The sequence below is a fragment of the Microtus ochrogaster genome, linkage group LG5 (genome assembly GCF_000317375.1).
Source record: "Microtus ochrogaster isolate Prairie Vole_2 linkage group LG5, MicOch1.0, whole genome shotgun sequence".
Taxonomy (NCBI): Eukaryota; Metazoa; Chordata; class Mammalia; order Rodentia; family Cricetidae; genus Microtus; species Microtus ochrogaster.
The window spans coordinates 44,357,933-44,384,396 of record NC_022031.1 but is presented as its reverse complement, the minus strand read 5'-3'; the positions used below and the strand labels follow the sequence as shown (position 1 = coordinate 44,384,396).

The 26,464-nt window shown below is 38.3% G+C and overlaps 1 protein-coding gene across 1 annotated transcript in view; it reads left to right on the top strand.

Annotated features, from left to right (window-relative positions):
- Nucleotides 1-26,464, top strand: part of Grin3a (glutamate ionotropic receptor NMDA type subunit 3A) — a 185,111-nt gene that overhangs the window by 32,221 nt on the left and 126,426 nt on the right. Inside the window, exon 2 of the mRNA XM_005362179.3 lies at nt 21,314-21,918. Within this exon, the coding sequence (XP_005362236.1) occupies nt 21,314-21,918 (605 nt within the window). The remainder of the gene's footprint in view (nt 1-21,313; nt 21,919-26,464) is intronic.

Genomic DNA, 26,464 nt, shown 5'->3' with positions numbered 1-26,464 from the left:
TCTCTCTCTCTCTCTCTCTCTCTCTCTCTCTCTCTCTCTCTCTCTCTCTCTCCTTCCCTCCCCCCCATTGTATGTGACAATCTACATTTTTAGATAAGCGCTGGGATGGAGAATGAAATATATGACCAAAAAACAAATTGAGGTTTCCTGCCATATCTGGAAATTAAATGAGTTGTAACTTTACAAGAATCAGTGGTAGCCTGCCTTCTCTGTCAGCACATCCCAATGCCAAGCCACATTCACAGGGAGGTGGTTTCAGAGGAGAGACATGACTTCCCTGAAATGGTTTCTCTCCTAAGTGTCACTGGTTTTAATGCAATCATGTCAGAGTTTTCGATGCCCCGATTGCATAATCTGATTATCATGTCCTTAAACAATTTTAATTGCTTTCCAAATGGTGGCTTCTTCTACAAAGGGGCTAGAAGAGGTCAGGAAATAATCAGGGTTAATATTGTTCACAACTTAGCATTACTATCGTAGGTGTCAGAAATTCACATTCATGCTGAAGGCAGACCGTGGCCACCCACACAGCTGTTCACGGGCGTCTAATTTGCAGCCATTTGTTCTGACTTCACGTTGAGTTGAGCGACAGCAAAGACTGATGAAATAGCAGGTAGTGGAAAGGTCAGAAAGATCCATTAATTACCAAGTTCTCAATGAGGAGCCTCTCCATATTTTTCAAAGAGGGTTTAAGCAATATGAGATTGGACAGAGCAAAGCTAAGGAAATAAAACTCAAATAAATTAAACCAGCCCCAGATGTAACACCTAAGGAATGCTTCTCTGATTTTTCAGACTCTGGCATATGTGCCCTTTAAATCCTTACCGCAAAGCCTAAGAACTTGTGGTGATAAGTTTACATGAAATGGTTCTTGCCACTTATTTTTCCTGGTGCTTAGTAAAAATATATTGATTAAAAATATGGCTGTTAGAGTCAGAATTTCAATCTCATATGTATTTCTTCCCAATTGTGTGACCTTAACTGCTGCTTCTGTGAAATGGAACTATTCCTGATTTCTACATCATAGAGCTGACCTATGGCTAAATGAACGAACCATTGTAAAGACTATGAACCAGTGCCTGGCATACCATAAATCCTAATATACGTCAGCTCTTGGTTTAATATTATCTAATTAGTGAATGCTTCCCTATGGAATCTCTGAAGTTAGGAGGCATGTCAATTTGCTGACTTACTTGCATATCACGATATGTTACGATACTGAAATATGATATGATATGATACAATGCATACACAATAGATGATACATCACATAATAGGATTTCAATAAATCTAAAATGTATCACTCAGAAACATGAGTTACTCTGGAAGTAAATATGACCTCCAATGTCAGAGAATTAAGCTGTATCTCTGTATATAACATGACAAAAGGATATGGAAGGACTTGCTCCATTCTGCTCTGAAATTCAATGTGAGACTATTATAGGAAGCATGATTGGATCCACAGGAGATCCAATTTGCTGAAAAGAGCTGTACCGTACTGATGCATTTTTTTCAAAAATAATAATCACTAAAATGTCTCATATTTTTAAGACATTAGCCAAAGCAGCAAGCTGTTGCATATGATGGTAATGGTTTCTAATGCTCTGTAAATACAGTTGCTCGCCATTACTGTGCTCATTTAAAGAGGACCTTAGCCTTGTGTTGAAACAAGAGACAAAGATAGAAATAGAGTCATAGCGGAGGTAAATGTTTAGACAGGGAGGGTAAGAGACCTAGAGAGAGATCCAATGCAAGATGGAGGTATAGGAATGGAGGCAGAGAGACTGCCAAGCAGAAGGGGATGAACAGACTTCTATAAGCTGACCGAAAATAATTAATAGCAAACCCCCAAGTGATAATAACAGTGAACTCAGTTCTATTGAAATCTTTTCTAAGAGATGCTTTTTTTCCCAATCTAGGCATGTTTGTGAAGTTTGCAGGAAAAGATAAATGTTAATGGAGGCTGCAAAGACATGCTGAGTATCCACCACATGCTTTGGGACATTGTTGGAGGCCCTGGGGAGACCTAAGGATCCACTGTTTGGAACATCTAGGATTTTATATTTTATCAGCAAGAAATCATTCAGCAAACACATATAGAACAAAGGAAGATAACGTCAGTTAGTGGCCAGTGTTCTGAGGAAGTTAAAACTACAGCATATGAAGAACATATTAGATCTGATGGTGAGTGGTCCAGAAGGAGGCTACTCGTCATATTAGGATGGACAGGTCTGAAATTTGGGAATATCAGCCATGAAACAATCTGAGAGAAAAATCTCCCAGTAAGGAACTGTAATCAAAAAATACTAAAACAGAAGGAAGCTTGAGGACCATGGCTTTCAGACCAGTTCAGGGTGGAATGAGTGATGTTAGAGCAGTTGGTAGGACCAGGTCACTGTAGACAAAGTTTTTCTCTCGTGTGTGTGTGTGTGTGTGTGTGTGTGTGTGTGTGTGTGTGTGTGTGAAGCAAAGTTACTGCCTTGTGTATGTGGGGCAAGCACTCTATCACTGATCTATCTCCAGTACAAAATTAAAAAGTAATATTTTACTCTAGCAGTGGTAGAGAAAGAGTGACTAGTCTATCGCATCTTAGTCCGGGTGACAGATCATAAAGTCTTATTCTAGAGGCAATAAGATGAGACTTAAGCTCAAGATATATTTTGGAATAGATGAAACTTACTGGTGAATTAGGGAGTAATATGATGAAAGGAAACTATAAAGCTTTCTAAATTTTTGCCCGAACTATTTGTGGACTTACTGAGTTTCAGAAGGCTAATGACAATTCAATGGAAAGAACACAAACGTAGAGACCTCAATGAGACACCACAAAGGTAGAGAAATATTCAAGTTTTCATCTGGAGGACAAAAAGATGTTTGTGTGTAAAATTTAGTAGGTCTGAGGTATAAAAGACAGAGACCTGTGTACACAGAAGTTGTAGAAAAATGACAGACTGGGGAGAATCATCTTGTCAGATAAGAAAACATGGCCGTCAAATTGAGAGGACTGGAGGATGAAGGCACTGAAGGACTGGAAGATGGAAATGGCCTTTCTCAAGATTCAACCATTGGTTTCTTTCATAAAAGTTGTTTTATGGTAAATCTGAAATTCTTATTGGCAAGAAAAATCTAATTTCTGGAAGTAGGAATTATATGTGCACCTAGATAAATCACAAATGTATGCACTAAAAAATACAAGGAATGGAATATGGAAGAGTGGCCAAAGATAAATATAAATAGATAGTATTTATAACACCTATAAGCTGAAGGGAGGTCCTAGGGAAGAAAGAAACTGTGGAAGCAGACTACAGAGTGAAGCTGTGGAGGAGGCCACACAGGAATGAGTATGACAAAACCTTGCCATGCACTTTCGAAGGTGATTATGGACCCTAGTCATTTTGGTCCTTAAATCTGAACTTTGCTCCCTTGTTAAACAATTAGCATCTTGTACATCTCCAGAAGATGCACCAAGAGGCAAATTAGACTAGTGAGAGCTAGGAGAAAGGACGATTTACGGTATAGTTGTCCTTTGCTGCCCTGTCCTCATCTTCATGCCAGGTGTGAGTGTGTCTCTAAATTCAACAGAAACCTAACTTCTGGTGAGTAATTAGTAATAGTGATAATAACATGCATATTATAACTTTTAAAATTTTGATGAAACTTCTGATAATTTCCTTTGTTCTCTCTCTCTCTCTCTCTCTCTCTCTCTCTCTGTGTGTGTGTGTGTGTGTGTGTGTGTGTGTGTGTGTGTGTGTATGTGTGTGTGTTTACGCACATGCAAGTAGAAGCAAGAGGTTGCCATTGGATGTCTTCTCCAATAACTTTCATCTTAGTTTTTAGATAAGATCTCTCACTGAGTCTGGAGCCTGCTAATTCAGCCAGCCTGGACAGCAAGTCCTAGCTATCTCCTGTGTCTACTCATCCTCTACAACTGGGATTACCATTTGTGGTAGCCTGTTTTGTAGAAGTGCTGGGAACCACACTTAGGTGCTCAGACTTCCATAGTGAAGTCTGAACTCTCTCTCCGAAGACAGTCTTCCTTCCCTTAATGTTGTCTTACTGTAATTCACATTTTTCTTTCTCTGGTACCTTGTTCTTTGCTGGTCACTGAAATTTCAAGGTCATGTCCCCAGTTCAAGTACACTGAACTTATTTAACAGATAAATAATTGAAAGGTTGACACAATATTTATACCTTTGTATACTGAGTCATGTCTTGAAAATATCAGTGCTGAGGATTTAAGCAAATTCAATTATGAATAATTTATAAGCATAATAAATATTTTTCATGCAGCCTTCTTTAGTGCAAAGGAAATGACTGACACACATTGAGTTTGTGCAGATCATGATTCACTTGTATTTTTAATGAGTGTCTCAGACTCATGTGCACTTGAGCAATTCTGTCAATCTCCTGCATTCAGGTGCCACTTTTCTGATTGACAAGAGAGAAGATTTGTGTCATCCGAAAGGATACAGTTTTATGGGAAAGCAGATAATAGTTGTTCTTGCTTCTTGAGAGAAATGGTATTAATCCAACAGGAAGAAAAAAATGACTCATAAAATCATCACCCTCATCAGCCAAAGGTCACCCCCCTTCATCTAAATCTAAACTCCACACCACCGCTTGCTCATTCATTCATTCAACCAATAAATTTTCACTTCAAGTAATTGGTTTTCCAAACAGTGTTATTCAGAAATTTCTTCTCAAACAAACAAACAAACAAAAAAGCATCTCCAGTTCCAAACAGTTCCAAGAAATGCAAAGATGAGAAAACCAATAATGTAGATGCCCAAAACTGTGGGGGAACAGCAGATGAATGAGACAGATCGGGGATGCTTAAACGGAGATGAGCAACCAGAACATAGGTTCACATACAAAGAAAGAGATTAAGGGCAGCCTGCACGCAATATTCTCTCTCCTTGAAAGTAAAGGAAACAGCATGGGGCATCTAGAGAATTCTTGACTTTGGATACAAGCTTCCTAGGTAATCAAAAGCTAATAAATACTTACACAATTGAATAAAGAGGACAAAGAGATACCACAGTTCTGTTTCAAAGGAACTAAGCCCATAAGGGCTAAAATATGAAGCAATGGGTCTTCTGGGAGTCTTGAATAATCTGTGAAGGGAGGCAAGAGATCCTGAGCATAGACATTACCCAGAACTCAAGCAAAAATTATTTTTTTAAAAAAAAATCACATCATGAAGTTAGCATTTGAGCTGCTGTATTGGTATATAAAGACTAGATGTGTGTCATCCTGCCCCCTTTCCCAGTCCCTTCCCGCTCTCTTCCCCTCCCCATCCTTATCTATCCTTTTCTTCACCTCCCCCTTCTTGGAATAAATTCCTCTCAATGTCCTCAGTCTTGGTTTGTGACTGCACCCCCTGGACTGATTTGGGAAACACAGTAATGATCTTAAGAGGTTCTTCACATTTTAAAGCCAAAAGCTTTTGGCATAACGTGCAAGAATGTCATACAATATCAGGCAAAGAGAGACTAAATAATGCTAAAACTGAATCTATAAACAGTAAGTGATTCCAGAGTCCTACAGTAGAGCATTTGCAAGTCTGTAACATGCACTGCATATTATTTATTGCTCTTTTTTCATTAGATATATTAATATTTAATATTTCTGTTCTCACAAGATATGATGTGATTGTATATATTTGTCACCTTGGAGACAAAAATAATAAATTCATTATACAAAGAGGAGCTAAAGTATGCAAGTTGTGGCTGAGCCTGAATATTTTCTTCAAAATTTAGAAGGCAAAATTTAAACAGAAGTACACACACACACACACACACACACACACTCACACACCTTTATATTTGGATATATGGTCATATCCAAAGAAGAGTATAATAGGTCTGACCACCTAATGAAACATATTCTTAACCTTTATAATAAGAGAAAAATTGTTCTACCTCTTAATTTGTGGCACTCTATATATTTGAAACAGATGAAGTTTTCCCTTTAAAAGCAAATGATAAAACTAAACAGTCTTTAACTAAACAACCTTTAAGCTTAGTACTTCCATTCCATCTGATTATATGGGACCTTGATTGCCCAACTGAGTTCACAAAGATACACTAAAGAATCTGTAAAGGAGACACCCCTGCCTTGTCATTGCATATTCTGAACAGATTCACATGGGCCTTCCTGAAAATACAACCCCCTGTTCACGAAGGACTTGTCATGCTGGCCCTGAAGTCGCCAGACTGCTAAAAGACCCTTTGAGTTTGATCACTAAACTGCCTCTGTGACCAGACTTTCAATTTGCCATTCCCAGTGCTCCTTACTGTGAACAAGGATTTGAGAAGTACAAAGAATTAATTGCATTAATGTTCTCCTAGCAATTCAAGTGAAATAAAATGTCATTACAGCAAAGATTAATCACAGTTAGTATATCACAAATTTCGAAATATGATCTGAAACAGAAATGTATAGAGATTCTGTTTAAAGATATGCTAACCCCATTTCTAATGTTAGAGGGGTCAATTTTAGGCAACAAGCAATGAGCAGAAGCATATTAGTTTTTTTTAATACCCAATAAAATCTGTTGTGCAATTAAACTGAATTAATAATGTTTAAATATATATATATAATCTTAGAATACATGAAAGGCATATTAAAAACTGGAAAGATGATTTATCATTTAAGAGCAGTTGCTGCTCTCCCAAAGAACCCAAATGCAGTTTTCAGCATCCACATCACATGGGTCTAAACTGCCTGTAACTCCACCTCTGGGATATTTGATGCCCTCTTCTGGACTCTGAGGGAACTGCATGCTTGTGATGCACCTACAGACAAGCCTACCCACACACACATACACATTGCACATGAACATAAATACAATTTATAAGATTCTTAAAAAACATTTATATTAAAACTAGGTGAATCATACTCTAAATGTGTAAAACATACTTGTACCAATGTACAGAATTGTGTCAAATGATAGAACTGAGAAAAAAAGTTTCTGTCAACCATAGTGCCCATTCCAGCAGGTGCTTAAAACATAAATAGCCAGCATTTAGCTGAGTGTTCATTTTTAGTGCAATGAGAAAATTAGCATGTGACATAAGCCATCCCTTAATAACAGTTCCAGGCTGCAGTGACAGAAAGTAATCAGATTTCGGTAGGAAATTTAACTTGCACATCCGACAGTTTAATTATCTGGTACACATTTCAGTAGTTCCCATTTTAAGAGAATATGTCTACATTTTTCACCAAGGATTGTGACAAACTATTGTCTATACCGGTAGTTTCATTTGATAAATTTTAATTCTCTAAAACAGACTGAGAAAGAAGTCAGGGAAACAACACCCTTTATAATGGCCTCAAATAATATAAAAATATCTTGAGGTAACTGTAACCAAGCAAGTGGAAGAATTGTATAATGAAAACTTCAAGTCTTTGAAGAAAGAGATTGGAGAAGATATCAAGATTTCAGAAGATGGAAAGTTTTCCCGTGCTCATAGACTCATAGGATTAACGTAGTCAAAATGACCGTCCTACCAAAAGTCATCTGCAGACTCGATGCAATTCCCTTCAAAATTCCAACACAATTCTTGACAGACTTTGAAAGGATGTTTCTCAGCTTTATATGGAAAAACACAAAACCCAGGATGGCTAAAACAATCCTGAACAACTAGATGTATCACCATCCCTGGTTTCAAGTTGTACTACAGAGCTACAGTAATTAAAAAAAAAAATATGGTATTAGCATGAAAAGAGACAGGTTGATAAATTAAATCAAATCAAAGATCCAGTCATAAATCCACACACCTATGAACTCTTGGGTTTTTTTTATTATTATGAAGCCAGAAATATACACTGGGTAAAAGAAAGCATTTTTAACGATGTTGCTGGTCTAACTGGATGTCTGCATGTAGAAGAAGGTTGATATGCCCATAATTATCACTTTGCACAAAACTCAAATCCAAGTGGACCAAAGACTTCAAAATAACATCAAACACACTGACCCTGATAGAAGAAAAAAGTAAGGAACAGCCTTGAGTGCACCGGCATATGAATCAACTTTCTGAAGAGAACACTGATGGCATAGGAATCAAGATCAACAATGAATAAATGGAACCTCATGAAACTGAGAAGCTTCTGTAAGGCGAAGGACACCACCAATCACACAAAGCATCAGCCTACAGAATGGGAAAATATTTTACCCACTCCACATCTGACAGAGGTCTAATATCCAAAATATATAAAGATCTCAATAAACTAGATATCAACAAATACAACAATCCGGAAGAGAAACTGAGTACAGATATAAACAGAGAGTTCTCAATAGAGGAATCTCAAATGACTGAGAAACATTTTAAAAAATGTTCAACATCCTTAACCATCAAGGGAAATACAAACCAAAACTGCTTTGTGATTCCATCAAAATCACATCTTATATCCCAGAAAATTGGGAACTAATCTACTTCAAGACCCAGCTATACCATTTTTGGGCATACTAGCAAAGGATGCTTCATCCTTCCACAAAGACATTTGCTCAGTTTTGTCAAAACAACATTTATTTTTTGTTTATTTATTTTATTTATTTTTATTTGTAATAGCCAGGACCTGAAAACAACCTAGATGTACCTCAACCAAAGATTTTTTTTAAAAATGTGGTACATTTATACAATGAAGTATTTATTACTCTGCTGTTAAAAAAAATGACATCTTGAAATTTGCAGGCAAAGAAATGCAACTAGAAAAAAAATAAGCCTGAGTGAGGAAACCCAGACAGAGAAAGACAGTCATTTTTCACTTTTAAGTAATAATTTTTACTTATAAGTGGATAGTAGATGCTAAGTAAATGATTATCAAACTATAATCCACAGATCCAGAGAGGTTACTTAAAGAGGAGGGTTCTAGGGGTCACCTGGGTCTCCCTGGGGAGGGAAAACAGAATAGATTTTGCTAGTGGACTGGGGACTGATGGGGATGGGAGCAGGAGTTGGAGGGGTAAGATGGTGGGGAAGAGGTGGAGGGAGAGAGTGCAGGGAGTAATGTCTGGAACTGGGGAGCATTTGGGGCAGTGCAGAAAACTATTGCAGTGAAAACTTCTTAGACTCTATGAGGCTGACCCTAGTAAGAACTCCTAGTAGTGAAATACACAGAGTCTGAACTGGCCATTTATAGTAGCCAAGCAAGGCTTCCAGTGATAGGACTGGGTTGCATTCGGTTGAGCTGTTGGTCGAGCGGTTCCATGGAGATCCCTAATCTCGGGTTGGTTGCTCTCTGATCCCTTTGCTGAGGACACCATTCACAGGGCTCACTGAGTGTGGGGAGATCAAGCTGATGCCTGCATGGAGCCCTCACCTCTGTGTTCTAGGCTCTTTGGTCTAGAAAGGTGCTCTGCTGTGAAAGTCCCTGCAGTGGAATACAGGGAAGCAAACTCCACAGAGAGATTAGAATGAAGACCCGGTGCAGATTTACCTTGCCAACCTGTATCAGACTTTGTTGAGACTAATGACAGGCAATTTGTTCCCAATGTATTTAAGTGCAATACAATTCGAAAAGAAAAGGTTTCCTGATATAATTCAAACCCTGGTGCACGAGGAAGCATAATTACATTGTTACTCAACTCGGTGTATACATGTCATTCCCTCCAAGGAGATGGGTTCTAGAAATAGGCTACCTTTAGTAGCTTCCTAAGGGTCTACCCTGGTGTTAGTCATCCAGATAGCATGGAGGTAATTTGGGCTACTAGCCACCTCTGGTTCCAGCTGTGGGTGTTAGAGACAGCCTCTGGCTATCAGGGTCATTTAGATTGCTAACCACCTCCAGTCTTGGTATTAAGAGCTTGATATGGCCTGGCTGAATGAATAACACAGATCACCAGATTATTAATCACTTTCAACTCTCAACTTTCTGGATGGAAGAACAGGTTTTTCATCTTTTCCACTGGAAAGACAACCCTGTGTGCTTAACATTTCTGGTTTCTCTGGAGATCGCTGGGTATAAGGACCTTCATGTTATTGCTCCAAACACTCTGAAGGCTATGTGAAAAGAACCCTAGACACCAACCCAGCCATAAAATCCATGACCGACAATCTGTTCTGCCTGCAAGAAGTGTTTGGGCAATGGTGGCACCAAAAGGTGCCAACAAATGTCTGGTTTAATTTGAGGCCCACTCGAGAGGAAGGCTGTGCCTGACACTGCTCAGGTGCCCGACACTGCTCAGGTGCCCAGGAACTGGAGACTGGATAGCCCAGAGACCTAACACAGAATATATTCAACTGGTCCCAGAAAATAAGAAAAAAGAAAAAGAAATGATTCCTAATGATGTTTTGCTATACTCATAGATCAGTGCCTTGTCCAATCATTGTCAGAGAAACTTCCTCTGGCAGTAAATGGGAGCTGGTGCAAAGACCCTCAACCAAACATTATACAAAGAGAGACTCTAAATTAATGGTCTCTGTCGATTCCTTCCCCTTGGAGCTGGGGAAACCCAGTGGGAGTCAGAGGGGATGGAGCACACCAGGAGAACATGGCCCACTGGATAAACTAAGCAGAGCTCATATAGCTTTACAGAAACCAAAGGGGCCATCATGGGGCTACATGGGTCTGTACCAGGTCTACTGTGTTTATGTTATGACTGTTAGCTTGGTGGTCTTGTGGGACTCCTAACAATGAGAGTGGATGCTTCTCTAACTCTTTTGCCCACTCTCGAGACTCTTTTCGTCCTGTTGGGTTGCCTTGTCAGGACTTGATATGAGAACTTTTCCCTTGTCTTATTGTATCTTGTTTTGTTATATTTGGTTGCTGTCTCTTGGAGGCCTGTTCTTTTCTGAAGAGATAGGACGAGGAAGTAGATCTAGGGGGATGGGAGGTGGGAGGAGTAGAAGGAGGGGAAACTATGGTCAGTAAGTATTATATGAGAGACATATCTATTTTCAATAAAAATTAATTATTTAATAAATCATCTAGTGACACATATAAATATGTGTATTTCTTCAAATACTGTTTAACCAAACCAGAAACCAAAATCAGTCTTGAAGCAATATTTTCATTCCAGAAATTCTTAATAACAAATAATCCTGCCATCTGTGAAGTAAAAGTTTCAAAGTTGTCAGACAATGGGAAAATTACACCCAACTTTAATAACGCACTGCGAAACGGCCTGCTGTACCCCCAGTGGGATATTGGGTCTACCATCTCCTGTATCCAGGAAAGGGACTGTGTCCTCTGTTTTTATACTGTCTCCCACCTCATTATCACTTCTAGGTGTTTAACATAATGTGGTCCTGAATTACTTCGTGGACAACATTATTCTTTCTGGACAGTAGCCAAAAAGAAAGTCTGAAATTCCCTGACTCAAATTCCATCCTTGACCTTCACAGTGATAATAAGCCTGACCTATGCTTGCTACAGAATCCTCTTTGATATATTTGAGAAAAAAGTGTCACGTGCCAGCCTTTTTTTTTTTTTTTCAAAGCATACTGACAGGCATTGGAAAGGCTTGTTGAAGAGAGGACCTTGAAAATCAAAAAGATACATGACACTGGTCAGGATAAAAGAAAATGCATTCTCTAAACCAGCCCCATTTGGTTTTGTAAACACAGAAGAGTCAAGCGGGCACAAACAATCTGCACACATCCTCCTCCCACTGCTGGTGTTGAAGTACAAACATGAAGAGAATTTGAGAAAGGATTGATTATAGCGGTGTGAGAAAGTTTGTTAGCTATTACTATTGGTAAAGATAAGGTTGATGGTCACCAAGCGCTTACTGCATCTCAGCAAAAGACATCTCTTATTGTCGTTCTTCCTCCTTCCAACCTTCACCTTTCTTCTGACTAATCTTTCCATCCTTGATCTCTACTGGATGACACGGCATTTCTCCAGTGATCAAGGCTAGTACAAATGGCAGGTAGGAAAGCTGTGAAGTCATCTGCCTCATGATTAATACTCAAAACTGCAGTCAGTATTCCCATCGGTCTACCCCAGACTCTGGGATCTGTTTCTTTCTACCGCCTAATTCCTAAACTATTCTTCAAAAAAAAAAAAAAAAAAATCTGGTATTGATAATATCACCTCCATTAAAATCCTAGTGGAGAAGATATTAATATCTTCTTTAATATTGATATTAATATTGATACTGTTCACACTGTAGTTGCAGGAATTAGTACCTAACACCAGACACAAAATAGATGCTGGACCACTCTAGCTGAGTCTTACACAGCAGCCCCTAGTGAACACTCCTAACCTCACCAGCATCACTGCTGACATTATACATTACAGGACCACTTGCTTCAATGTATGATGTACTGATGCTTTGTATGAGTGATGTTATTTGATCTTTACAAACTTTGTAAGGTGTCTTGGAAATTTGCACACTGTGTAAAGGTGTAGTGCTGTGATTGGTGCAATAAAAAGCTGAGTGGCCAATAGCTAGGCAGGAGGTATAGGTGACATTTCCAGGCAGGGAGAGAGGGAGGAGGAGGTGCATTAGGTGCAAAGAGGCCATGGAGATGGGGAATAAGTCAAATAGATGAGTGGTAAAAGCAACATTGTAGAAAGTAGATGAAAAATATGGGTTAATTTAAGCTATAAGAGGTAGTTGGAAACACGTCTAAGTCCTAGGTCAAGCTTTTATAATTAATAAGAAGTCTTTATGTCATTATTTGGGAGCTGGCTGGTGGGACAGAAAGACTCATTACAGTAAAGTAGAAACTATTAATTTGATTCCACAAAGAGAAAATTAAACTCTAAGATTTAAGGATAGCCACAAAATTTCCCCAACACAACTGACCTAATTCAAAGTTCTGAATAATGCTAAATGAAGACTTATATTCTCTTTCTTTCCTTCCTGGAAACTATGGTGAATTCTGAACAAAAAAACAACAAACACATGGTTTTGTTTTGGTTTTCAGATTTGTTTTATTTGTGTGTGTGTGTGTGTGTGTGTGTGTATATATATATATATATATAGCTTTCATATAAGTACACCACACTTATGAAGTGCCTGAGGAGTTCAGGGTCAGAAGAGAGCATCAGTTCCCCCAGAGCTGAAGTTACAAATGATTGTGAGCTGCCATGTAGTACTAGGAACTAAACCAAGGTCCTCAGCAATATCAGCAAGGGGCCTTCACTGCTGAGCCATCTATCCAGATCCTCAACAAATTTTGATCTTTGTTGTTTGATAGTGTTCTTTGCCAATGGCTGACATCCTCATTTCCTCTATAATCTTTCTCTGTGGTGAGCCACCTTCTTTAAACTGTCTTCTCTCCCTAGACACCACGACTAAATATGTTCTATAGGCACCATCTTGACAAAAACCTTCCCATGCCCAAGTATGAGGTCTACTTGTAGGCACATGGGGTTACTTCTAGATGGGGTATACATATAGATACATATAATATACATATTACATGTATGGCCCTAAAAAATAAGGAACACAGAATAAGTCACAGCCAAAGGCTTTCATGATTACCAAAGGTCAGGTGACAGAAAAAAAAAACATAATCTTCCAGCACAAAAAGGCAAAAGTGGGGTGGAATATAAATGAACAATTTTCATATCAACAAATAAACTTAGAATGGTAAATTATATATGAAAGCTTGTGTGGTTGTCACAAACCAACTTGTTTTGTACAGCTTGAATGCTTTTGCTATTTCTTCTGCCCCCAAAATGCATCTCTCTGCCTATGGCCTAAAATATATTGGGTTTTCTTCACAGCTTTTGTTGGTTGTCTTTGAAGGTAGTTCTGCTATACATGACAACATTTCATCATAGGTAGACAACATGACTCCTAGTCTTTTCTAGTACAAGAAATTGACTCGATCCTGCAGCCCTGTCTTAGCGAGGGCTTTCATTGCTGTGAAAAGATTTCATGACCATGGCAACTCTTATCAAGGAAAATATTTAATGGGGGCTGGCTTACAGTCCAGATGTTTAGTCCATTATCACATTGGCAGGAAGCATGGTGGCATGCAGACAGACATGGTGCTGGAGAGTTCTACATCTTGACCCACAGGCAGCAGGATGTAAATGTCACACTAGACCTGGCTTGAGAATTTGAGACTTCAAAGCCTGCCCCCTTTCTGATGCACTTCCTGCAACAAAGCCACACCTACTCCAAGGCCACACCTTCTAAAAGTGCCACTACTTATTTACCTATAGGGACCATTTTTACTCAAACTCCTACGATCCCCCATCTTTCATCCTTTCCCAACCCTTACCAGCCAACGACTGTGAAACATCCTTCACTCAGCATTATTAAACAACTGTTGCAGGCTGGGAAGTCCGTAGTCCTATCTTTGAAACATTCATTATATAGACGAAGTAACTGGTGTTTTATATTAAAAATTGTAAAGAATATATCCTAAGACCTTTGTTGACATCTCCATACTTCGCAGTTGAAATGTTCCTACAGAATGTAAGTTTAAGCACAAAACTCAAATATAAATGAAAATTTGAGGTAAGCTTTTTCAAATGTTCTTATACTGTCACACACACAAAGCCAGTTTCATTAATTATGTAACTGTCTCTTTTTCTTTAAATTATTGCCTTATCTCAAGAGTTGTTGCATTAGAAAGATGAGCGAAGAAAATGACTGAAGGCCATGTGCACCCTGGGAAGCAGATAGGACCCCCCAAGGACACAAAGAACCTCATTTTAAGGCATGCTATGACTCATTTTAAAGATTACTCCATTCTGTGGGCTCTTAGAGTCACCTGCAGATGGTTGTAACTGTGAAGATTAAATTCACTAATGTTAAGGGTCTGCTTTCTGTGTTGTTTTTATCAACTGGAACGGGACAGAATATCAGTTAAAAGCACAGACTTCCAATCCAACAAATTGAGGTTTGGAGTTATTTGTGTCACCTTAAAAGAATCACTGACTCTTTCTGAATCTGACTTTATGATCTGTTAAAGGAGATTGATTGGCATAGTCACCACATGGGGTTATTATGGGGATAAAGCAAGATACTCAGCATTGTAACAAGAGGTCCTGCTTGTTGGGGTTTCTGTCTTGCCCAGTCCCCCAGCCATTTGGTCCTGAAGAAAATCACACAGTCTAAATTAGATATAAAGTTATTGGCCCATTAGCTTAAGCTTCTTATTAGCTCATGTAGCTTATATTAACCCATTATTCTTATCTATGTTAGCCACATGGCTCAGTACCTTTTTCAGTGAGGCAGGTCACATTCTGCATCATATGTGGTCTGGGCAGGCCTGGGAGGAATGGGCTTCCTCCTTCCTAGAAGTCTCCTGTTCTCATTGGTTGACCCGCCTATATTTCCTGCCTGGCCAATCAGTATTTACTTAGAGCATGATTGACAGAATACAGACAATTCTCCCACACCACAGCATAACATATTGGAGATAGTAGTCATTATTTTTTAAAAAAAAAAATGTAATTATTATTGGATTCTGGTTTCAGGACAGAAACTGTGCCTTCCGTTTGCCTTACTTCTTAATGCTACTATAAAACAGAATTTATCTAAAAGCCTGGGCTTCTAAAAAAAATAAACTTTAATTTTCAGATTAAAAAAAAAAGCTTTCTGCATAGTTGTGGTCTGTGAGGTGGGGGAGTATGAGTAAGAGAAAACCTCCTGGGGCCACTTCAGTGAAGGAGAAGTAGTCACAGCATGGGAACCCTATGCTGAGCTTCTCCAGTGTGTCTCAGCAGCAGCAGACTCATGGAAGAGAGTAGATGTCCTCTCTGTGCAAATGCAAGGCAGCTCCAAGCTCGCTGGAACCCTCCTAGCTTCAACCTCCTTATCCGGATCTGCTGGCCCAGGAAAACCCTGAAAGAATGACATCCTTGCTTTAGTCTTTTCTGTTGGGGAATATCCTCAAGTCCTGTGTCAAACTTAATTATAGGCAATCATGGTTTTGAAAACTTGTATCAATCCAGAAAAGATTCAAATCTGTTTTTTCCAGGAGAACAAAGACTTCTGTTTGGAACTCTAGAAGTTGGTTCCAAAATTCCTTATTTCATGAAGGAGGATGGAACCTCTTACAAGAGAAAGAGTATGGGAAGGGGGAAACTATTGAGAACACTCATCTCCAAATAAACAGCATCTCCAAATAAACAGCCTCTCCGGTTGGTGGATTCCTGTGAGTTCAAGGCCAACCTAGTCTACAGAGCAAGTTCCAAAGCTACACACAGAGAAACCCTGTCTCAAAAAAAAAAAAAAAATCAGTACTAAGATTGCTCTCTGCTCAAAATGTATCTCTGAGACTATCAGCATACTTTTGCTGGAGAGATGGTTCAGTGGTAAAGAGCACGGACTGCTCTTCCAGAGGGCCGTAGTTCAATTCCCAGCAACCACAGGGCAGCTCACAGATGTTTGTAACTCCAGTACCAGGGGACCTGACACCCATGTCAAAACAACAATGTACATAAAATGAAATAAATTTAGAAACACACTTGTGAGATGAAGCCTTTATTTTCCTGTAAAATGTTTGATATAGTTGATTTCTGTAAAAGATGTCTTATTGCCAAGACCACTGTGTGCAAACAAACAAAATTTGGGAGACTCATAGCAATAAAATCATCACTTACAAGCACTTCCAGTTCAAGGTCTACATTCTATAAGTAAATTTCCACTGGTACCACTTCCTAGGTACTCCTTCTGGGCCATACATGTTCCGTGCATTACCATGTTCCCACGTTTAATGTCATGAGATCGGAGATGGTACTGAGGTCATTTTGGAGCTAGGAATCTATGACTCAGAGGTGTTAAATTGCTGGCAGGTGGCCTCATGACTTGTAATTGATAGAGACATAACTTCTACATAGCTCACCCCAGCTTCTAAGCCCTAATACCACATAGCAGAAGAGAAGAGAAAAATTTAGATAGCTTAAGAGAGCGTGACGCCACAAGCTTGTGTGGGACCTAAGTGAGAACACGGTAGACACTACTAAAAGGATACTACACAATCACACTAAAGGAATACAGCAGCATAATATACAGTCATTGTTATTCTAGAGCAAGGAAGATAATAATATTGTAGGAGAACATTAAAGATCAGCAGAAGCAGACCTTTAATAAAGTCAATAACTGATTGCTTTTGTTCTTACAGTAAACCAGGTTATGTGCATGCCATGAGTCCCCCAGAGACTACCAGGAGTCCAAGTTCGTATGCAAAAGCAAAGAGCCTTTATTTCAAGCCCAAGCTGGGATCTCTCTCCACTCCAACACAGTGGCTGGATCAGGGAGAGCACTGAGCTCAGCTGGGGCAGGGGTTTTAAGGAGTAATGGATGGGGTGGGTAGGAGAATCTGGAGTCAGATGGGAGTTGAACTCCTGATTAGGCAGGAATGAGGCAACAGAAGTCTTTTCAAACAGGGATTGGTTGCTGCAACCTATTCACAAGTTAATCAAGCTATTCTTAATGTTCTGGGGCACCTAGTAGTTTTGTTTGTCTCAATGCTGATTGGCCCCTCACAGGGTATAGTCTGTGGCTTTTCCTGGTTATTGTAATGGTGAGGCCTAGCCTCAGTGTTGTTAGTTTTCAGCCTCTCTTGGCTGCACGGATTTTAAATTGGACCTTTTCAGCCCCTGTTTATGTTTACCCATATAGTAATCAACTGTTTTCAGATACATCTCTTTGCTCTTCTCAAATTCAATTAGAGAACGCCATCCAACACTGGTATCTGCATTCCCCCCCCCCACTTCTGCTGTCCTTTTCCTGGACTAGGCCTCCCTTCTTCCTAGCCCTGCCATACTGTATTGTTTGACTTATTGCTACCACCAGGATTTATAATGATATGAAATGCCTATCTTTCCAGCTACTTAAATGTTGTCCCTCTCTTACCCAATGCATGTGGAGAGAGCACTTCTCACAGTAGAAGGTTACAATTAAAAAATAAATAAAAAGGAGAAATTGCCTGTCTGGATTAAATGAGTGTTCAGTAAAGCATTCTGTGCCCTTGTTGACTAGGAGATGTTACTAATTTATTGGAAACACAAGTGCTTTGCCTATCACCGTTACTGCAAATGTTCTTGGTATTTCACGTCCCTTCACTTTTTGTTTTAATAGATTATTTAATGCCAAAAATAATAGATTATAGTATTCAGTTTAATGAATCCTGAATTCTCACATATTCATATAATTGGTCTATTTTTAATAATTTGATATTATTTTTATGCTATTAGTAGATAGAAATTTATTTGTTTGCTTGTTTGTTTGTTTGTTTGTTTGAGACAGGGTTTCTTTGTGTAATTTTGACCATCCTGGAACTCACTCTATAGACCAGACTGGTCTCAAATTTAGAGATTCACCTGCCTCTGCCTTCTGAGTGCTGGGATTAAAGAAGTGTGCCACCACTGCCGAGCAAGAATTTATTTTTATATAGCAAAATTAGGAAATTAAGTTATATCGTTTATCTAAATGTTTTGTTTTTCTCAACTCTTAATCTTGTATTTCTTTCCATTTTGCTTTATATTTCATGTATAATTTATTAACTCAATATATTTAATTGCTGTTCTTTGTATATGTTAACTTTTGTTCTATTTACTTCTTAACCCTTTTTAGGATATCTGTTTGCAAACTATTCTTACCTTACAAAAATTGCATTTCCAATATTTTAATATAGGCTAAGGCAAGATCCTTCTATTGTTTTCTTTTTAAAATTTTCTTAATTTGGATTCCATATGCATTTTTAACTTTTTGCTAATGATTGTAGCAAAATTTGTGAGACTCGAAGTTGTTAATAACTTGAATCTGTGGGAGTGTGTGTGGGTGTGGGTGTGTGTGTGTTGTGTGTATGCGCGTGAACATGGGTGCATGTGTGCTAGTGCACATACAAATGCATGATGGGGAAAGGATAGCATCACTTTGGCATCACAAGAAAAACGAAGATGCTACATGTGAAGCTACTAGATAAGTGTCATTAGATGCTTCTAAACTATCACTTAACAAATATTTATTTGAAGAATTACATCCCTTAAGACTGTGAAAGAATTAACTTCAACATCTGGAGTTCCTCAGTAGAATTGATTATAGGAATAAACCTGATTAAATGGATTAGTTATTATCTGGTGGTGAAAAAAGGGGCCTCTTTAGTTAAATCCCATGTTGCTTCTTCTTGCCAAATTCTTTATGTCTCCATCTAGTGCTGAATAATAAATATGATCAGCTTATTTTATGTTCATTCTTGCTTTCATACAAACCTGTTCCTCAACGCTCCTCTAGTGAATTCCTCTGTGGGAAGTATTTGAACAAAGCTTGGTTACAATTCAGGCAAAATGGTGGGTCTTGAAAGAGTGCTGGGCACGGTTTCCTCCCCGGTCTTTTGATTCTTAGTCCCTCAGGTCATGATCAAAGTCCAGGAATCGAAGTGAGTGAAAGAATTATTCATGGTTGACATACACCATCTTTGGCTCAGTCTGCCAAAAGAGAGGTCAATGAGACAGTTTCAGTCTAGTGTCTGATATAAGCACTACGGTGCATGCAAGGCAATCTGGGGGGGGGGGGAGATGAACAACCTAAGGTGTGCATTATTTTATAGCTATGAGAAATAATAAAACAAAAATGCATGTAACCACACCAAGAAATCAATAAGACAAATACATTGCAAATGCACATACTTATAAACAAACGAACAAAAACAACTCTAAAAAGTAAAAACAACAACAACAAAACCACTTCTACAGCCAAAGAAATAGTTTATTCTAAGCCAAATATGGTTGATCATAAGCAGAGAACACAACAGCTAGTATTTCTAAATGATGTGGGCCTGCCCCTTTCTGAGGAGTGGGGGGGAGGGTAGAAGGGAAGTGGAGGAGGGAATGAGGGAGAGGAGGGAAGGGAAACTGTGGTTGGTATGCAAAATAATGAAAATTTTAATTTAAAAAAATTAGACAAAAAATCTAATTTATACAGCAATAAATACAGTCAACAAATACTTTCTCTGGGACAATAGATGGACAGGCTCTAGCAAAGCAAGGGAATCATTTCTACAAATTTCAGATGTTATCACATCTTATGTTTTGGAACTGATTCAGCCTAAAGGCCTGCTAAGCTTAGAAGTTAACCTAATACTCATGAAACTGTCAGGTCAAACACAAAAGTTAAGGTAAATGGTGGTTTTTTTTTAAATTTTAGATAGCCTGATAATTATAGTTCTTAACCTACAAACTATTTTCTCTATAATCATATTGTTCTAGCCAGCCAAGGTCAGTCTACAGAATCTTTAATATAGATTCATCTTCAGCAAATTTTGATTAACAACAATCTAAAAGACCTTTACAAATATGGATGAAGCACTTAGTTTGGGGAAATGAGTGTAAATGCAAGTAATCCTATTTATAGGTGAAAAGAAAGTTTGCATAAAAATGCTTGCCCTGGTTCAGGAAAAAACTAATTATCCAGTGTGGCTTGCTGTGTATTGCAGAAAAAGAAAACTATCACAGACTAGGATTTTGGCAAATTCTCAGAGACAGTCCTATAGTTCCCAATTGGAAGATAGTTAATTCAATTTGATCGATATTTGTTTTACACCCAGCGTTTATAAAGCTTTGTTCTAAACTCAGGAAAGCATTGTTAAAGGGTAAATGTGTCAAGTGTCTGCAGTTGGGAAGAATAAATGATAAAAGTATTAACGTTGCAAGGCTACCCTTCAACTATGTAATTTATAATTTGTGACTGCTAAATTAATAAATTTTTCCTTAATTGCACTGACAAATTCCATGAGTAGATGAAATAATCATTTAAGTTTCACAAATACATTCAGTGGCACATTTTTGTTAGCAAGAGTTCAAGATCAATGCATATGGAAATGTAATCAGGTCTTAATATTGGACCCATACACTTAACCATGATGTATGTACCCTAAAATACTTTGTGTGTTTTAGAAGAGCCTTGCCCAAGGACCCAGAGACCTATTCATCTTCTCTTTTTTTCTCATACAAGAATTGCACTGTGCTAAGATGTCTCTGATAGTAGTTTCACAGAAAGCAAGGCAATTTCTTTCAATGATATTTTATGAATGGACAATCAAACAAATGAGTCATTAAACACAGTATAAGAAATATGATGCATTAGGGGGACTAACTGTAAGGAAGAAAACCTCCATAAGAATCTATAACCGAATATATGATTATATCACTGCTCAGATTTGCACCAAGAGCGATCTGCTCTCTGGTACTCTTGACAAAAAATCATCAGGAAATTGGGATAAAGAGTTGATTTTCATTAAACAAAAAACAATGTTTTTTTCTAATAGAATTTTATCCCAGGGGAAATATCACAGGGGAAAATAATGACTTTAGGCTTGCCGAAAAGCAAAAGTACCCTGTTATGGTCTTCGGGCAATACTTTCTAATTCTTCTTTTTCATTATCTTTAAATACAGAATCCCCTGCACCTACAACTGAGTTTAGAAAATTCATTAAGTTCTGATGCTGATGTCACTGTCTCAATCCTGGCCATGAACAACTGGTACAATTTTAGCTTGTTGCTATGCCAGGAAGACTGGAATATCACCGAGTTCCTCCTCCTTACCGAGAATAACTCCAAGTTCCACCTCGGATCTATCATCAACATCACTGCTAACCTGTCCTCCACCAAGGACCTCCTAAGTTTCCTGCAGGTCCAACTGGAGAGCATTAAGAACAGCACACCCACAATGGTAATGTTTGGCTGCGACATGGAGAGTGTCCGGCAGATTTTTGAAATTTCCAACCAGTTTGGTCTATCACCTCCTGAGCTCCACTGGGTTCTAGGAGACTCCCAGAATGTGGAGGAACTAAGGACAGAAGGCCTGCCTTTAGGGCTCATTGCTCATGGAAAAACAACACAGTCCATCTTTGAGTACTACGTTCAGGATGCCATGGAGTTGGTTGCAAGAGCTGTAGCCACAGCCACCATGATCCAGCCAGAACTTGCTCTCCTTCCCAGCACGATGAACTGCGTGGATGTGAAAACCACAAATCTGACTTCTGGACAATATTTATCAAGGTAGGATGCAAAAACTGGATTACATTCTCACCCAAGGAACTGGGATAGCAAGTAAAACTTTCCTGTCTTTCCACCGTATAGAAATCTTGATTCTGTGTAGCTTTATAGGCCAATAGTTCTGAGATGGTCAATAGAAGAAGAATGATATCTCATGATCTGTTATCTGTAATTTGATTCATAGTCTTTGCCCTATATTGTAGAGACAGCACTCAGCTCTGGCTATCTCTTCTTTCACTGCTGAGTTCTTCACAGATTATTTAAAAAACTTTGAGCCTCAATGTTCTAACTAGTAAATTGGGATAACATGAGACAGCTTAATATAGTATACTAAATAGGCCATGGACTTGTATGAAAATAATTAACCCGTGCTTAACTCATAGTAGATAAAATCAAGGAATATTTCTTTCTTAGTTTATTCTTTCCCACATCCATAGACTTGAAAAAATTTCTCTAAATATATATAAAGAAAAAATTAGTTACATGAAACTAGACTTTTCTCTCCTAAAATTAAGGCAGTTTAGACTCTGATTAAAAGCAGAGATGTCAGAACCAGACTCTTTGCTCTTCCTCTTGATTCCTGTATCACCTGATCTCTTTTCCTAGTCACTTAGTTTTTATGTCTGCTTATAGAAAATGAATAGAAAAATCTAAATATATGAGCATAGGATCTGGTTACTTGTGGAATGTTTGTGTTAGATGACAGATAGAAAATAGAAGATACAAGATGTGTGGATGATAGGTAAGTAGGTGATACGCAGAGAACAGATAGATAGATAGATAGATAGATAGATAGATAGATAGATAGATAGGATATATAAAAGTAAGAATTCCATAAGGTTGTTTATTATTTTACACATAATTGCATGTATGTATATTATAATTTGGTACCTGAAGGCGAAGGCGTAATGCCACTCTGTTGTAATAAAAGCAGTAGGCTGTGTCCCGCCACCCAGCTAGCTTTACCCGAAATAATTACACGGAAACTGTATTCTTTGAAACACTGCCTGGCCCATTAGTTCCAGCCTCTTATTGGCTAGCTCTTACATATTAATCTAACCGATTTCTAATATTCCTATAACACCACGAGGTGTCTTACCAGGGAAGATCTTAGCCTGCATCTGTATCTGGTAGGAGAATCATGGCAACTCACTGACTCAGCTTCTTTCTCCCAGCATTCTGTTCTGTTTACTCCGCCTACCTAATTTTATGTCCTATTAAAGGGCCAAGGCAGTCTCTTTATTTAACCAATGAAATTAACACAACCAGAAGACTCTCCCCCATCAGGTACCTTTATAGTTTAGTAGCTCACTTGATTCAGAAGATGGAATGGAAAACTCCATCTAAAATAAAAGATGATCTCTCATATAGAAATAGCCTTATAATTACTGAAGAAAGGAGAATGAATGTCCTTAATGATAATTTCAAGCTACTTTATTTTTATCTGGAAAAGGATAATCTATGGTCAGAGAGACTAGGTCAGAGAATGATGCTGTTTCAGAGGTGAATCGTCCCAGTAGACTGAGATACAGTTTAAGACGATACTCTTAAAGAAGAGGTATTTGAATATACAAAATATAAGGAAATTTTATAGAAAACAGTAATATTTAATAAAAGACCAGAATGCCATCCTAATTTCACACATGATTGCGCTAAGCTCTTATGATACACAAACAATCTGCTAACAGCCAAGTGTGACAGAAGCGACAATAAAGCACCGCCTAGTGTTGTTGACAAAGACGTGAAGTGGGTATGGGGCACACACCTCTAATTGCAGCATTTGGGAGGCAGAGCCAGGAGGGCCTTTGTGACTTCAAAACCAGCCTGGGTTGCACAGTGAGTTCCAGGCCAGCAAGGAAACACAGTAATTCAAATTAAATTTTAAAAATCTATTAATGATAAAATTGGATATTATATCATCCTGACTTTCCTTTTTCCATGTAGAATTTTAATTTACATAAGCATTTTAATCTACATAAGCTTAAGCTTGTTGGATATTTTACTTTGTAGTGTCTGCACAGAGTTAACCCATTCGTACATAATACTGAGTTACACAACCCTAGTACATAACTGAGGTTCAAGGTTTTATTTAGGAAAAGAAAGCTTCTCCTTTCTCAACACCATGAACAGAGCTCCAATTTAAAATCCCGAACAGTGTTTCTTAGGAGGACAGTCATAGCAGTAGACAGGAGAAACCGCAGCTGAAAATTATATTATGTCATCTAGCATCCACTTATATCATGTAAAATGAACACCCCAAGAAAAATATCTTTGTTTGGGTTCTAAAAACATTTAGGAAAAACAAGTAAGAATATTTGTTGATTTGGGTTATATATACCCTGGGCATTTATTTTGTCAACGTCGAATGATCCTTCTGGCTTTCCAAGGTTTAATTTACAGTAAAATCCCATTTCTTAGGCTGGCAAGGTTGCTCAATGGGGAAATCAGTATCCACCAAGACTAAGATCTGAGTTACATAGTAGAAAGAGAGAACTGGCTCCTGGATATTGTCTTTTGACCTCCATACTTGCACAGTATCACACACACACACACACACACACACAGACACACACACACACACTAAATATAATTAAAAAAATTTAAAATCTTCCTCCACAAGGATCCTCTGGCAGTTTTTATACTGAATTCTACAGCAGTCCTTAGCCTGCTCTATCCAGACTTGTCTGCTTTCTGAAGAGAATACAAATTCCTTTAGGTGGAATCACTATTTTTCAGCCTAGGACAAAGCCTAGCATCTAGCATGCTTAATAGATAGCTACTGAAATCTATTTAAAGAGAAAGGAAACTTTCTATCGTAATTGTGTAGTCCACTCTCATTCACCGTGAGGAAAATGGAGAGCTGGTGAGCAAAAACTTGCAAACTTGCGATTTGCCTAGCTACGTTTGCTCTTTCCTATTATTTCTTTCACTTTTGTCTCTGTGGTGAAAGATTCTATCCTCATGACTGTTTCCACATATTTTATTCCACAAAGTTTGAAAGTTATAAGAGTGTAGGATTTGGCGCCCAGGGGCAGTTCACAATGCATAGGGGTCAGCGACAATATTTTCATCCCCGTTGGGGAGGTATGAGAAATAAGCTCAAAGTACTTCAGAAAAATATGCCTAGGACTTTTTTTTAAACTCCCAGAGGAATACAGTCAAAGAAAAAAAATTCAAAGTGTCAGGACAGGGTCAGGGACAGTGGGCCAATCCCCGGAAGGTGTCTTTATAATGAATAACTTAAAGGTTGCCTTAAGCCAGAAAACAGCTGCAGATTTTCCATCATCCTTATTTATTTTGTTTAACTCGGCCTTTTAGAAAGTTAGTTATTCTCAGCCCATAAGTCACATCTGCATACAGTAATTTTTGTAATTGTTCCTATATTCTGTGCTGCTGACCCCACTCCCTCGCTGCATAATAAAAGCCAGGGGGATAATGAGCTGTGACTAGATGGTGGTGGAGTTACGCAAGCTTTCATTTCTCACACAGCCATTTTCAGTTTGGGCTGACAGAACTGTTAACATTTTTAAATGTTAATGAAATCGCCCCAAACATGGCATTTCCAGCACAGGCTTTTAGAGTAGGAAAATAATTTCTTGTGGCAGACTACACAGACATAATTACAGGTATAAGGGATTTAATTCTTTTCAGTTGCCCATAGCCAGAGCAAATGTCCATCATGACTCAGTGTAGACAAAAGCGCTGGAGGACCAAGGTCATTATGTTATCTTTAACAATGTATTAGAAAGTTGTTTTACTAAGTGTTAATTGTTTGGGGCAACCGTAGATGGTACATTATTTTGACAATGCCTCCATGAATGCACATCTCTGCGATTCTAACCAATCAATGACTATTTCTTCAACTAGACGGAAGTAGATATAATGAATACTTGAGTTTCTCATTTTAGAACTGACAGCATAATACATAAAGGGAAACTATAAGATTCTTGGATACGTGCTTTTTTTCTCCATGAGAAAAAAGGGTCTGCTCTTTAACTTTCCATCTTTTTATCTTGGGTACCCCTTGCGCTGGGATCACAGGACTGCATCTCTATGCCTAGATAGATATGCACGTTTTCAAATACACAAAAAATTAAATTTATTAGCATTCTCATAGATTTGGTGGTATGTTTTAATAAATGAATAAAAGTTTTCATATTTAGTGTAGATGGAACTTTCTCTGGGCAGCCAACTAGCTTCCAAATAAAGACACAGAAACTTATTATTAATATGAATGCACCTCACTAGCTTAGGCTTGCCCCATTAGCTCTGTTAATTTAACCTGTTTCAATTCATCTACATTTTGCCTTGGGGATTTTTACCTTTCTTTCATTCTGCATGTCCTACTTTCTTGCTTCCCCAGAAATGTCTGGCTGGCTGGTCCCTGTCATCTTCCTGGCATCTTTTTTTCTTCTTCTCTTGAACCTAAATTTTTCCTCCTAATTTCTCTCCCTACCTAGAAGTCCCATCTATACTTTCTCCCTCACTATTGGCTATTCAGGGTTTTTTTTGTTGGTTTTTTTTTTATTTTTTTTATTTTTTTTTTTTT